Source organism: Aotus nancymaae, unplaced genomic scaffold (assembly GCF_030222135.1).
Source record: "Aotus nancymaae isolate 86718 unplaced genomic scaffold, 86718_ANA_hifiasm-v0.15.2.pri h1tg000030l, whole genome shotgun sequence".
Lineage (NCBI taxonomy): Eukaryota > Metazoa > Chordata > Mammalia > Primates > Aotidae > Aotus > Aotus nancymaae.
The window spans coordinates 39,426,035-39,440,223 of record NW_026988443.1 but is presented as its reverse complement, the minus strand read 5'-3'; the positions used below and the strand labels follow the sequence as shown (position 1 = coordinate 39,440,223).

Here is a 14,189-nt window from a genome sequence, read left to right as displayed (position 1 = left end):
CAAGCAACGAAGAATGCTCACTGTCATGGTTGATATATTTCCCAATCTCTTGCAAAATCTGTGTTAAAAAATGTTTCTGGTCTAAGAAAAAATTATGAACTAACACTCACCCAGATGTCCAGCATTTCCCCTAGAATATTCAGACACCTTCGTCCTAATACTGACGAAGATGTCTGAATATTCTTGGGGAAATGCTCTTCCTGATGTAATTTCTTTCCTTCGCTACCCTGGCAGGCGGGGGTGAGAAAACAGGTGCCAGTCTCTTACGTTGTCTCAATTCTGCACGACTGCCTTTCAAAATTTCCAGGAAGTCCCCTCTAGAAGAGGACCATTGCTGAATCAAAACCACCGTGAAGCAGAACAGATTTCTGGCCCTGTGTGTGGAGAATTCTGTTTGGAGGGTTTGGTTGGTTGTGTAATTGAAGGACTCCCTACAAGTAAAATACAGTTTGCTGTGAACTGGCCACAGTATACACAACATCTATGTCTCCCTTGGGACTGCCTGTGACCCCTCTAGGGCCCAGCAGTCATCAGGGACAGAGCCAGCCTCTGGCTCCAGGCTGGGTTTCCACAGACCCTATTGGGAACAAGCTCCTGGGAAACTTCCCAGCCCTGAGCTTTGTGTAGAGACAAAGGCTGAGGTCCCAGCGAAATAAGGAAAGGACAGGGCAGGGCCACACCCAGCTGTCTCTACAGGGTTCTCTTGGGAGCCATGTCACCAAGGAGTCCCCTCTGGGGTAAGAGTGGCCCTCTCGATGCTTCCCTGAACCGTCCCTCCACAACAGTGACCCTGGGCCCTGCCACTGGCATCGTTTCTGTACTGTGTCCTCACAATAGGTGGCAAATCCCACGAGGGGAGAGATCCACTGTTGTGCTCCCCGTGGGATCCTGGGTGCCTGGGACATCGTCAGTGCTCCCTAAGTGCGTGACACCTACGTGGACTGAGCATCGGAAGGATAGAGGCAAAGATGAAAGAACGAATTTCTTTGAGATCCCTGACCCCTTACCCTGGTCGCTCACTCATGTAGGCCATTTCCTAGGACAGAGCCATCTGACCCGATGAGAAAGGAACCACGGCATCTTGAGCTTGTGACCACAGGTGCCACCGGGTTTTCTATCATGCTTACTGTGAGCCACTAGCCAAGGGCTTGACACACACTCTCACGTAATTCTCACGGCGACTCAACAGACAGAGGAGCTGCCAAGGCTTGGGGAAACTGCCTGACCGAGGTGACCCCGCAGGGGAGTGGTAGAGCAGCGTCCCCAAGAATATTGGGGTAACTCTCCCAGCTAGCAGTCTGTGGGGGGCTCCAGTGCTCACTCCCCTTCCGAGCTACGAGTTCTGTGGACTCCATCATCTGTGTCCCTGGATCCCAGCACAGGCGCACGGTGAGTATTCAGTAAACGAATGACTCTTTTTGTTTGTTTGTTTTGAGATGGAGTCTCGCTCTGTCACCCAGGCTGGGGTGCAGTGGCACAATCTTGGCTCACTGCAACCTCCACCTCCTGGGTTCTAGCGATTTTCCTGCCTCAGCTTCCCAAGTAGCTGGGATTACAGACATGTACCACCATGCTCGGCTAATTTTTGTATTTTTAGTAGAGATGGGGTTTCACCATGTTGGTCAAGCTGGTCTCGAACTCCTGACCTCAGGTGATCCACTCATCTTAGCCTCCCAAAGTGCTGGGTTTACAGGTGTGAGCCACTGCGCCCAGCTGAATGACTCTTAATAGCAAAATAATATGAGAATCATGGGTACAAAATCTTGGAGATGCGGTGTATATTTCACACTTATGCACATCTCCTCATGGGCTCAGGATAAGCCCGTTTTGTCCCAGTGCCTCTCCCACAGCACCCCCTCCCTACCTCCTGAAAAATAAAAATAAAAAACAAAAAAAAGGATAAGCCTGTTTTAGGCCTCAGTGAGCACCCCTGGCTGGTGGCTACCGTACTGGGCAACTCAGTGCTGAGAATCTCACGGGTCAGGTGACTGAAAATCCCTTTATGTGTCCAGAAATCCTGAGGAACAGAAACTACAGAGCTGCTATTTCCAGATCTAACAGGCTCTGCACTCTCCCTGTATGCCAGGCTGGACCAAGACTGGGACGTGAATGTCAGGTTTGCCAGGTCTGTGTCACTCTTCGAACAGCTGACCTGCTCACACGCAGGCTGCTGGGACCCTCGTAGAGAGTCCGATTCAGCGGGGCTGGATGGGGCCAGAGGATGTGCTTCTCCAACAAGCTCTGGGTTGATTTGGATGTTGCTGGCCTGGGGACCCCACCTGGAGACCTCCTGCCCTGCCCACCACCCCAGGGGCAGGTAATATGTTTCCCCCTTTACAGGTGAGGAAACTGAGGCACAGAAAAGCTGAATCTAAGCATTATCACAGACATCAGTCCACAGGACGAAGGGGCACACAGTCCACGAAGGAAGAGAAGCCAAGTCCTTACTCTGGAAATGCTGCAGAAAATCAGTAAAACCTTTCTAGAGTGCAGAAGAGACCAGTGACGTGTGTGCCTGGGAGGGATGATCTACAAAGACAGTGACAGTGGCGATTTGGGTGGGTGTCACAGGAAGAAAGACCGACAGCCCCCCACACCCTGGGTGATAGTGGGAGAGGAGCCGCTTTGGGGGCCTTCTCTCCATCCCTGCCCTCCCCACGCACCCACGAATGGGGCCCCACAGTCAGGCCCCTGTCCCCAGCCCACAGGGCCCTGCCGTGATGTTCTCATGAATCAGCCCAACAGGGAACAAAACCCAGCTGGCTGCGCTGCTCAGGAAGACCGTTTTCTCTTAAAGAGGGCACAAAGAGCTCAATAAATTGATGCCCCGGGACTTCTTTCCAGCCCGGCCAGGAAATTCCTCCTAATCAGCTGCTTCATTTCCCTCCCATTAAATCAGTGGAATTTCCCTTCATTAAGCTTTTCCCAAACAAAGGCTGCATGTGCTAAAGGAGAAGACATGGACGCTGTCTACTTGGGCTCTTCAGGGCTGCCGATGGCAGAGTCACCGGGCAGGGATCCCAGGAAGAATGGGTACCATCTGGGTACAGCTGACGCTGTGGCATCTTCAGAGACAGGGCAAGCCCAGGAGGCCGGCGGTGGGAGCATGGGCTGTGTCCCAGGAGGCAGGAAGGTTTGGCCGTCTAGGGGCCCAGGGCTCGTTACAGCCTTGATTTCATTTATTCTTTAAAGAGGGTCCCTCAAATATGAAATCTTCAACATTGCCCTGTTATGAGCTCAACTGTGGGCTCTCAAAATCCGTATGTTACAGTCCTAACTCTCAAGTGCACCTCAGAATGTATTTGGAGATCTTCAAAGTGGCCAGGCATGGTGGCTCACACCTGTAATCCCAACTCTTTGGGAGGCCAAGGCAGGCGGATCACCTGAGGTCAGGAGTTCAAGACCAGCCTGGCCAACACAGCAAAACCCCATTTCTACTAAAAAAACAAAAATTATCCAAGCATGGTGGCACACGCCAGTAGTCCCAGCTACTTGGGAGATTAAGCCAGGAGAATCGCTTGAACCCAGGAGGCGGAGGCTGCAGTGAGCAGAGATTACACCGTTGCACTCCAGCCTGGGCAACAAGAGCAAAACTCTGTCTCAAACAAAACAAAACAAAATCAGAGATAATCAAGGTAAAATGAGGCCTTGAGGGTAGGCCGTAATCCAAGACATTTGGGGTTCTTAGAAGGGGAGATTAGGGCCCAGCACACACAGGGAAGACCACCTAAAGACGCAGGGAAGAAGACAGCCGCCTGCAAGCCAAGGAGAGAGGCCTCCGGAGACACCAACCCTGCTGGCACCTTGACCTCAGACTTCCAGTCTCCAAGGCTATGAGAAGCCGGATTCCTGTTGTCGAAGCCTCCTGCCTGGTCTGTGGTCCTCTATCATGGCAGCCTGAGCTGCCCATCACTCCCCCAAGCAGGATCTGCCACCGGGTGGATGTGACAACCATCCCCACTTTACAGATCAGTGAACAGAGGCTGAGGGCCAGTGCCTTCTTAGCAGCTATAAAGCTCTAGAGAACCCCAGAACTGGGTGTGGGTCTCGGACTCCCAGGCCATGAGCTGGTCTATAAGAGTGAGTGGCGTGAGACAAGGCATGGACTGGCAGCCCCAACGAGGGTGGGGCCCTTTTTGAAGGACACTCTGGAAAGGCCCCACCCAGAAATTTCACTTCTAGGGACTTTTTTTTTCTTTTTTGAGATGGCGTTTTCTTCTTGTCACCAGCTGGAGTACAATGGCGCAGTCTCATCTTACTGCAACCTCCGCCTCCCGGGTTCAAGCAATTCTCGTTCCTCAGCCCCCCGAGTAACTGGGATTACAGGCATGTGCCACCACACCCACCTAATCTTTCTATTTTTAGTAGAGTCAAGGTTTCACTATGTTGGTCAGGCTGGTCTCGAACTGCCAACCTCGGGTGATCCACCCGCCTTGGCCTCCCAAAGTGCTGGGATTACAGGCATGACCCATTGAGTCCGGCCTCCCTGATCTTATATATTATGACGTAGCTTTATATGACTGGTATGTAACTATCATTTCATCTCATTTTTTTGTAGGGAAAAAAATGCGCGCGTGTGCGCACGCGCGCACACACACACACACACACACACACACACAAAGAAAAACAACTGGAAGGACGTGCACCAAGAAGTCTAACAGTAATTCTCCCAGCTGATGGGTTACGAGTGATTGTTTATCTTCAGGCTCATCTGATGTTCCTATAGATTCCAAATTTTCTACAAAACTGTTCATTGGTAACAGGGAAAAAAGTTGTTTTTTTTTTGTTTGTTTTGTTTTTCTTAATCCCAAATGTGATAGTAGGGAAAAACATTCTTATTTTGAAAAACAAGAACGAGAAAAGAAGGCTCTTACCTGGGTGTCCTGGTAAGAATTCATGCAAGTCTACCCAAGTTTTATTCTAAAGGATAACGACTTTGGGCCTCTTCCCAGGCCCCCCGAGGGAACACTTGCAGCCGGGCTTGGGTGTCAAGGGTTGGAGAACACTGTCCTACCTGTCAGACTGAACTCCGTTCCTGAGCGAGCCCACGTAGGTCTTCTTTTTATCCACGGGCATCACGTCCACGTAGCCCCCACTCTCGTTACTGATGACTCCTGCGTGCACGGCCGTCTTACAGATGCTGGAAGTCTGGAGGCACAGAAGGGCTCTCGTTAGTGACGGCGATTCCAGTTCATGGGTCAAGCCGCCTGGGGCTCAGCCATGCAGTGCCTGGCGACGTGGCTGGTGGGGTGTCAACCCCATTAACCCCTAGGAAATAATCATCACTACCTAGATTCCTCGGTGGTCTCTCCAGAGAGACTCGACATCATGCATTCATTCATTTGTTGAACAAGTATTCTTTAAGCACCTATTATATGCCAGGCACTAGATTAGGAATTAGGGAAATTCGGCAGGGAACAAGATAAAGACCTTGGCTTCATGGAGCTGACTGAGCAAATAAATAAATACACAAATGAGGTAGCGTCGGCTGTGAAGAAAACAAAACCCACTCGCAAGGCTAAATGCCTGGGAGGAGGGGGCTGCTTCAGAGTTCAGAACTGCTCAGGGAAGACTGAATGACAGAAAGGAAATAGTCACAGCTGTGGGAATGTCTCTGCACAGAGCATCCCAGGGAGAGGGAAGGGCTTGTGCAAAGGCCCTGGGGTAGGTGTGCACTCATTATGTCCGAGAGAGACAGACAGCCAGGGTGGCTGGAATATAGTGAGTCAGGCAGAGTGTGGTGGGAGGGGTGGGCAGAGGCCTTTCATGCCATGTACACTGGACACAGGGTGGGGTCTGGACTGTTCTAGGTACCCAGGGAGCAGCTGGGTACCACCCAGAGGCAGGAGGTGCAGCTTTCTGACATCATCAAGGAGTTCAGTTCCTGGGTGATAAAACCTTCAAGTTAAACTTACTTTCTTATTTTCTTTTTGAGACAGAGTCTCCTCACCCTGTCACCCACGCTGGAGTGCAATGGCACGATCGCAGATCACTGCAACCTCTGCCTCCTGAGTTCAAGCAATTCTCTTGCCTCAGCCTCCTGAGTAGCTGGGACTACAAGCACGCGCCACCATGCCCAGCTAATTTTTGTATTTTAAGTAGAGATGGGATTTCACCATGTTGGTCAGGTTGGTCTCGATCTCTTGACCTCATGATCTGCCTGCCTTGGCTTCCCAAAGTGCTGGGATTAGAGGCGTGAGACACTGCACCTGGCCTAAACTTTCATTAGCATCTTAACCTCTCCAATAGAAAAATGGTCCTCAGGATGGGTTGTCAGAGAGGAACCAATTCACATTTCTCAAAGTTGAGGGAATTCATTCAGGGGTGGGTGGCAGCTAGGGCATGCTAAAGATGCAGATTCCCGGGCCTTGCCCTGGCCTACTGATTCACAGCCTCCCGGCTGAGGGCCACAGAGTCAGATGCACACTCAAGGTTGAGAAGCGCAGAGGTGCCTCCCTGACCTGGGCTACAATCTGTCCCTCTGGCCTGCGCTGAAATCCGACGCTGGCTTTGGTGGCAGTCTCCACCTCTGCTGCACCCCACAACCACCTGCGTGATCTTTCCACGATGACCACGCCCAGTCCCCAACCCCCTCCCATGCTCACTGCACCCAGCTGCTCTGGGGTGCAGCCTGAGAGGCAGCATCTTAAAACCCTCCCCAGCCGGTTCTCCCATGCAGCCAGGGTGGCAGGTGGTGGGCTGAATGAATTCCCTTGGCATGAACGGCCTCCTTCACAGTGAGCAGGGCTGGCATGGATTCTGAGTGTATAGAATACCAGGCCCTGTGCCATCTACCTTTTGCTTATTATCTCACTTAATCCTGAAGCGAGGTGACCAGCTACCCCATTCCCACATTACACAGCCTCAGTGAGGTTCAGTGACTTTCCCAAGGCCACACAGGCAGTGAAGGGATTGTGAGACTCCAGCTGCGGTCTGGCTAAGGGTGAAGTCCTTGCTTCTGCGGTCAGGAGAACAGAGGTACCCAAAGATGTCCACAGCCTAATCCCCTGACTGGTGACTATGGGACCTTATATAGCAAAAAAGGTTTTGGAGACACAGCTAAGTTAAGGACCTTGAGGTGGGGAGAATAGCTTGGATTATCCTGTGGGCCTCATGTCATCTGAGGGGCGTCCTTAGAAGAGAGAGCTGGGATGGTCAGAGACAGAAGCATGAGAAAGACTCTACCAGCCACTGCTGGGTTTTTTGTTTTTTGAGGGGGGTCTCGCTCTGCCGCCCAGGCTGGAGGACAGTGGTGCCATCATGGCTGACTGCAGCCTCTACCATCCAGGCTCAAGTGATCCTCCCACCTCAGTCTCTCAAGTAGCTGGGACCACAGTTGTGTACCACAATACCTTGCTAACTTTTAAAAATTATGTGTAGCCAGGTGCGGTGGCTCATGCCTGTAATCCCAGCACTTTGGGAGGCTGAGGCAGGCAGTTCACAGGGTCAGGAGATCAAGACCATCCTGGCTAACATGGTGAAACCCCATCTCTACGAAATACAAAAATTAGCTGGGCGTGGTGGCACACGCCTGTAGTCCCAGCCACATGGGAAGCTGAGGCAGGAGAATCGCTTGAACCTGGGAGGCGGAGGTTGCAGCAAGCCGAGGTTGCACCCACTGCACTCCTGCCTGGGTGACAGAGTGAGACACCGTCTCAAAAATAAACAAATAAACACAAATTATTTCAAGATCTCGCTGTGCTGCCCATGCTGGTCCTGAACTCCTGGGCTCAAGCAATCCTCTCGCCTTGGCCTCTCAAAGCATAAGCCACTGCACCCAGCCCCACTGCTATTTTGAAGATGAAAGGAGAGGCCATGAGCCAAGGAATGCAGGTGGCCTCTCAAAGCGGGAAAAGGCAAGAAAACACATTCTCCTCTGAAGCCTCTAGAAGGAACCAGCCCTGCTGCCACCTTGGTTTTAGCTTGGTGACGCCTACATTGGACTTCTGACCTCCAGAACTGTAAAGATAAAAACGGGTGGATCACAAGGTCAGGAGTTCGAGACCAGCCTGGCCAACATGGTGAAACCCCATCTCTACTGAAAATACAAAACTTAGCAGGGTATGGTGGTAGATGCCCGTATTCCCCGCTACTGGGGAGGCTGAGGCAGGAGAATCGCTTGAACTTGGGAGGTGGAGGTTACAGTGAGCCAAGATTGCACCACTGCCCTCAAGCCTGGGCGACACAGCCCGAGTGTCACAAAAAAATAAAATAAAATAAAATTTAAAAAGTAGTCAAACGTAGTGGCACGTGCCTGTGGTTCCAGCTACTCAGGAGGCTGAGGTGGGAGGATCGCTTGAGCCCAGGAGGTTGAGGCTGCAGCGGGCTGTGATCACCCACTGCACTCCAGCCTGGGCGACAGAGTGTGAGACTTCCTCCAAAAAAAAAAAAAAAAAAAGAGCGGAGCCAACATTCCAACATTAACAGTCACAGGCCTATTCGGAAAAATAAAAAACAAAAGAAAAAAGTGGAGCCAACACACGCATTCATATCAAAGGCCTGAAAAGTGGATTTCCTGCTTTCCAGGATCAGTTTACCGAGTAGCTGACGGCCACTTTTTAAAAACCCTCAACTAACATGTCTTCATCTTCAATGAATAAACTAAACGGATGAAGGCGGGGTTCCTGAACCCAACACGAGGTTTTGGGGATCTGAGAGGCCATGGAGATGCAGGCAGAAGGCCATGAACCTGCAGGGCTGGTGTCAGCACAGGGCCCGGGACACGCCTCAGTCCCCGACAAACCGGGGTGGCCAGCCTCCCTGTGTGAACAAGGATGCGTGTTCCCCCTTTGAAGGAAAGATCCACAGCTTCCCAATTCTCAAGGGCTTCGTGCCCCCCTAAATACTAAGGAGCAGTCACTCTGCATCCATCTCAAAGAAAAGTGAGGAGATTCTGAAATGAGGTGACCATTTTAGAAATCCTCTAAAATCGCCGCGCCCAGGTCGAGTTTCCTAAGTGAACACCGTGGCGCTCACTGCTCTTCCTGGCAGGCGAAGCCTCCGTGCTTGGTAAGTTCTCACACGTGGGCATGTATCAGAACCTACCCCTGCCTCCACCCGAGGGCTGGAGCAGATTTCTAGGCCCTGGCCTCATCGTTCAGGATCAGTGGGGTTGGGTGGAGCCAGAGGAGCTGCATTTCCAACAACAACAAAAAGATTAAATAAGACCTCCAGGCTTTCTGTCTCCCTGGCTGTTTCCCAACCGAGCGCCAGGAGGGACCCATCCCTCCGTGTCGCAAACTCAATCTCTAAAATCCCTGGCCGGGGAGGGACACCCTCCTGGCTGAGAGCGGCCAAGAGGCTCTGGTGGGCAGCCCCAGAGGCGGTGCTTTGCCTCAGTCCCTGGAGGATTTCTGGACACCGGTGACACAAAGTTTGCTGTGACAACATCAAGCTGCAGGCCGTGAGTATGGAAAGCTCACACCCACGGCGGGATCCTTCTCACGCCACCGGCCGGTACCACCCCGTTATCAATACACATCCCCCATGCAAACACCTTCCCTCCTGTCTCCTTCCTTCCTCCCACACCTTTCCTCTCACCAGGCTTCTGTAAAGGGACGAGGCATCCACTTTCTTTTCTGAGGGCCTGTTGCAACAGGAATATCCGAGTATTTATTAACAATTGCTATCTGTGAGGCTGGTAACCAATCCTGCATCCGACACCTGCTGGCTGTGTGACCTGGGATGACCTATGTGAACCCCAGAGCCCTGCCTTTCTCTGTATAAACCAGGGATCGTCACAGGTCACTTCTGTACACATCTCTGTTCTAAGCATTTCACATGCACTGACACAGTAATCCCAATAACTCTACCAGGTAGGTATTATCATGATTAATCCCTTTCAACAGACAGGCACACTGAGGGGGAGGGGGCTCATGCCTTGCCCCAAATCATCAGCTGATAAAGATCAGAGGCGGGACTGCCATGTGGAGCCAGCAATCTGTCCACTGTCCTATCTGGGGTGATGACAGTGAGGAAGAAGAGGGCTACTGTGAAGATTAAATAAGGGCTGGGTTCGGTGGTTCACGCCTGTAATCCCAGCACTTTGGGAGGCTGAGGCAGGCACATCACTTGAGGTCAGGAGTTCGAGAGCAACGAAGCCAACATGGAGAAACCTCATCTCTACTAAAAACACAAAGATTAGCCAGGTGTGGAGGCAGGCACCTGTAATACTAGCTACTCAGGAGGCTGAGGCAGGAGAATCGCTTGACGCCGGGAGGTAGAGGTTGCAGTGAGCAAAGATCGTGCCACTGTACTCCAGCCTGGGTGATAGAGCGAGACTCTGTCTCAAAAAAAAAAAAAGATTAAATAAGACCCCAGGCTTAATGCAGGATGGCACACAGCACAAGCTCAGTAGATGTCAGCCAAGACAAATGCCACTGCCATGACTGTCACGATAGAAAATTCCCAAGGGATTGTCATCACTAGCCCAGCGGTCCTCAACAGGCAGTCCCAGACCAGCAGCACCTGGGAACTTGTGGGAAATGCAGATTCTCTGGCTCCACCCAGCCCGTGATCCTGAAGGCTGAGGGTGAGGCCTGGAAATCTGCTCCAGGTCTCAAGCAGGCTTGGAGGTGGATTCTGATACATGTACTACTGTGAGAAGTACCCAAGCACCGAGCAGGGCGGGGAGGACACAAGACTCAGGTTCACAGGAGGGAAAAGGCTCCCCAGCTTCCCACAATGGGCAAATGGCATCGCCGGGGCTTGGCTCTCCCAGCCACACCTCAATGCTGTCTGCAGCTCGCCACACGGCGAGGGGTCTGCCAGGAAATGCACTCCCGGTGAGCAGGCGGGAGCCGCAGGCATGAACAGGCCATTAGAAGGTCTGAAGACAACGCCCCCAAATTCAGTCTCTTAACTAAACAGACATTTTCCAAAAGCCATCATCATTTCCCAGAATACAGAGTGACCTAGAAACCAGGGCCAGAAAAGAACCTCTCATACGGAGGTGGCTTTCTTCCCTCCTTTTCTCCTTCCCTCTTCCCTCCTTCATTCTTTCTTCCTTTTCTTTTTCTTTTTTTTTTTTTTGGAAGAGCTGTTTAAGTCCTGACTACTGCAGTATCTTCATTCATTTATTCCTCCAACAAACAGTGATTATGTGTCAAGCCCTGTCACGAGCACTGGGGTCTCAAAAGCTCAAAATCCTAGTGAAACTTGTTAATGAAGACTGCAGGTAGCATTTTACCTGCGCGCCTGTTCCTATCAGTGCAATATGAATGCATTTTTTTGTTTTTCTAGTAGAGACAGGGTTTCACCATGTCGGTCTCGCGATCCGCCCACCTCGGCCTCCCAAAGTGCTGGGATCACAGGCGTGAGCCACGCGCCTGGCCCTTAAACGGTATCTTTTGTGTCCTTGTGTAACATTACTTCGTCTCATTCAGTGCACTTAACTTTAAATTCCACTTTTTCAGAGAGTGATATTTCCACTCTTGCTTTTCATGTGTGTGTTTGTATTTGGCTGGGATAGCTTTGCCCAGCTCTTTATTTTTAAATCATTTGAAAACCTCACCCTCTGTCTCTTAATGGTAGAATTTGGTTCAAACATTTGGTGTAATAATCGACATATATTATTTTACTCCTTCATAAAATTTTTAACTCTTAGAACTTAATTTTAGCTGAATCGCTTTCAGGAAGAAAAAGAGACCCATTTAAAGAGGAAAGAAAAAGGATGAGGGGGAAGAGCTTAGTCATGAAGCCTGCTCTGACCTTACAGAGCCCAGTGACCTCATATTTACAGGAATCTGGAACAAATGAAGGCAGACAGAGGCAAAGATGGTGGTGGGGTGGAGGGTTGGGGACAGCTGTAAAGGAGGGGATAATGACAAGAGGCTGAGGACAGCCCTAGCTGGAGGCCGGGTGCGCTGGCTCACTCCTACCTACAATCCCAGCACTTTGGGAGCCCAAGGCAAGAGACTCACTCCAGCCCAGGAGTTCAAAATCAGCCTGGCCAACATAGTAAGATCCTGTCTCTGTTCAGAAAATTAAAAAATAAAAAAACATTAGCTAGAGATGAATAATGCTGCCCTAATCATGAAATTTTAAATCTAGAAGATTCCCTGGATGTGATAATCCCAGTTCTGGGTCATTCCACCACAAGGAAACAGCTTGGCAAGATCACACAGCCTGCTGGCAGCAGAACTGGGACCACAATCACATCATCTGGGTCACCGTGTCCCCAAAGCCCGGACAACCAGAAGGAACAGACTATGTTCTGCAGGATTCACCTATGCAAAACCAGGCTAACGCTCCCTGGTTAAAATTTGGAGGGAAAAAATGGAGGAAGAGCTTCGGATAACAAGAGTGGTTATTAACTAGTAGTAAATTGGGGTAGTCTGTATTATCTTCTTTGTGCTTTAGCTAAGTGTGTGCGTAACTGAGAAGAAATACTGTGAGCGGGCATTTCTTCAAGTGCATCAGCAGAGCTGGGAAGATGTCTAAATCATTGAAAAAATGAAGTATCTGAAGCATGGGAATCTTCAAACTATGGAAACATTTGAGTAAGGCCAGGCACACCTGAATTAGGTGAAGTGCTACTATCTCTAGAAACGGGGAAATGGGGGCAATGTTTGCAGAAACGAGTGGTCTAAACTTAGATAAGGTGTTGGCGGGGTGCGGTGACTCACACCTGGAATCCCAGCTCTTTGGGAGGCAGAGGTGGACAGATCATCTGAGGCTAGGAGTTTGAGACCAGCCTGGCCAATGTGGTGAAACCCTGTCTCTTCTAAAAATACAAAAATTAGCCAGGTGCGGTGGTGAGCTCTGTAATCCCAGCTACTCAGGAGGGTGAGGTATGAGAATCGTTTGAACTCAGGAGGTGGAGGTTACAGTGAGCCAAGATCAGTCCACTGCACTCCAGCCTGGACAACTGAGTGAAACGCCATCTCAAAATACTTAAATAAATAAATTTAGCTATGAGGCACTGGAATAAAGTCTCAAGTATGCAGCCCTTGCAGCTTGTCTGCTGAGGTCTTAACAGGCTTTGAGAGGCAGTTGTGGAAAATGCATCCTACTCACATCTGCATAGATGTTGGTTCCAAACACCGGAGCCCAGTGGGACGGCTGGTCTCTGCAGTGCGCCGGACAATGGACTCTGGAAAACAGGAAGCATTTATGTGATGGGTCTGAGCACAGAAAACCAAACTTCTTAAGCTGGCTCTCTCCATTTGAATTCCAAGATTTAAGCACGTGGATGACAGGGAAGTGCTATACAGTTTTCCTCTTTGAGAAAAAAAAAAACATCACTTTTCAGCAGAGGTAAAGATATTAACACTTTTGCTTCTGTTAAACAGTACAGATAGCACTTTTAAAAACACGCATACATGTGCCGGGTGCGGTGGCTGACACCTGTAATTCCCAGCACTTTGAGAGGCTGAGGTGGGTGGATCACCAGGTCAGGAGTTTGAGACCAGCCTGGCCAACACAGTGAAACCCCATCTCTACTAAAAATACAAAAAAATTAGCTGGGCACGGTGGCGGGAGCCTGTAATCCCAGCTACTTGGGAGGCTGAGGCAGGAGAATCACTTGAACCTGGGAGGTGGAGGTGTCAGTGAGCCGGGTACACTCCAGCCTGGCAACAGAGCAAGACTGTGTCTCAAAAAATCAAAATAAAAATAAACACACATACACAAAAGACATGCACAAACAAAACGGTAAAGGGAATAAAATCTCAGAGAGAAGAGTGTGAACTGTGAGGCCGCCCCTCCCATGCTTGGGTGTTGGCCAATTCATGCTGTGGGTACACTGTGGAGATTAGTATCGGGAGGCTTTTTCTAAGGCCACTCCCCTGTGTGGAGGAGGAAAGGGTGGAGGGCCCTCACCTCACTGAGTCACAGAATATTCCAAAGAAGGGACACTGATAACCTGGGGCGGAAGGGGTTAGATCATGCTGTGTCAGTCACCACAGCCCTACAGATGCCCCAGGGAATAAGGAAAGTGCCTCTAACTGGAAATGGGTGACCCCTGGGTGGTATGACGAACTCAAACCAGGAAAGACCGGGGCTTTATGCAAGAAAAGGTCTTCTGTGTTTATCAGGAACAGTCCACGTGGGCTGGAGCCCACGGACCAAGAAACCAAAATGGCAGCCGAAAGCCATGTGGCCCTAGACGGGCAGGATGCGGGGAGGGAAGGAAGCCAGGTAAAGGGACTGAGAAGTTCAAACAGTTCTTAGGGGCGGGGAGGCAGGGA

The 14,189-nt window shown here is 50.6% G+C and overlaps 1 protein-coding gene across 3 annotated transcripts in view; it reads right to left on the bottom strand.

Annotated features, from left to right (window-relative positions):
* CRISPLD2 (cysteine rich secretory protein LCCL domain containing 2) overlaps positions 1-14,189 on the bottom strand; it is a 156,407-nt gene that overhangs the window by 85,357 nt on the left and 56,861 nt on the right. For all 3 annotated transcript variants that reach the window (XM_064383365.1, XM_064383364.1, XM_064383366.1), the window contains exons 13-14: positions 13,018-13,093; positions 5,015-5,148 (exon numbers count right to left, since the gene is read on the bottom strand). In XM_064383365.1, the coding sequence (XP_064239435.1) occupies positions 5,015-5,148; positions 13,018-13,093 (210 nt within the window). The remainder of the gene's footprint in view (positions 1-5,014; positions 5,149-13,017; positions 13,094-14,189) is intronic.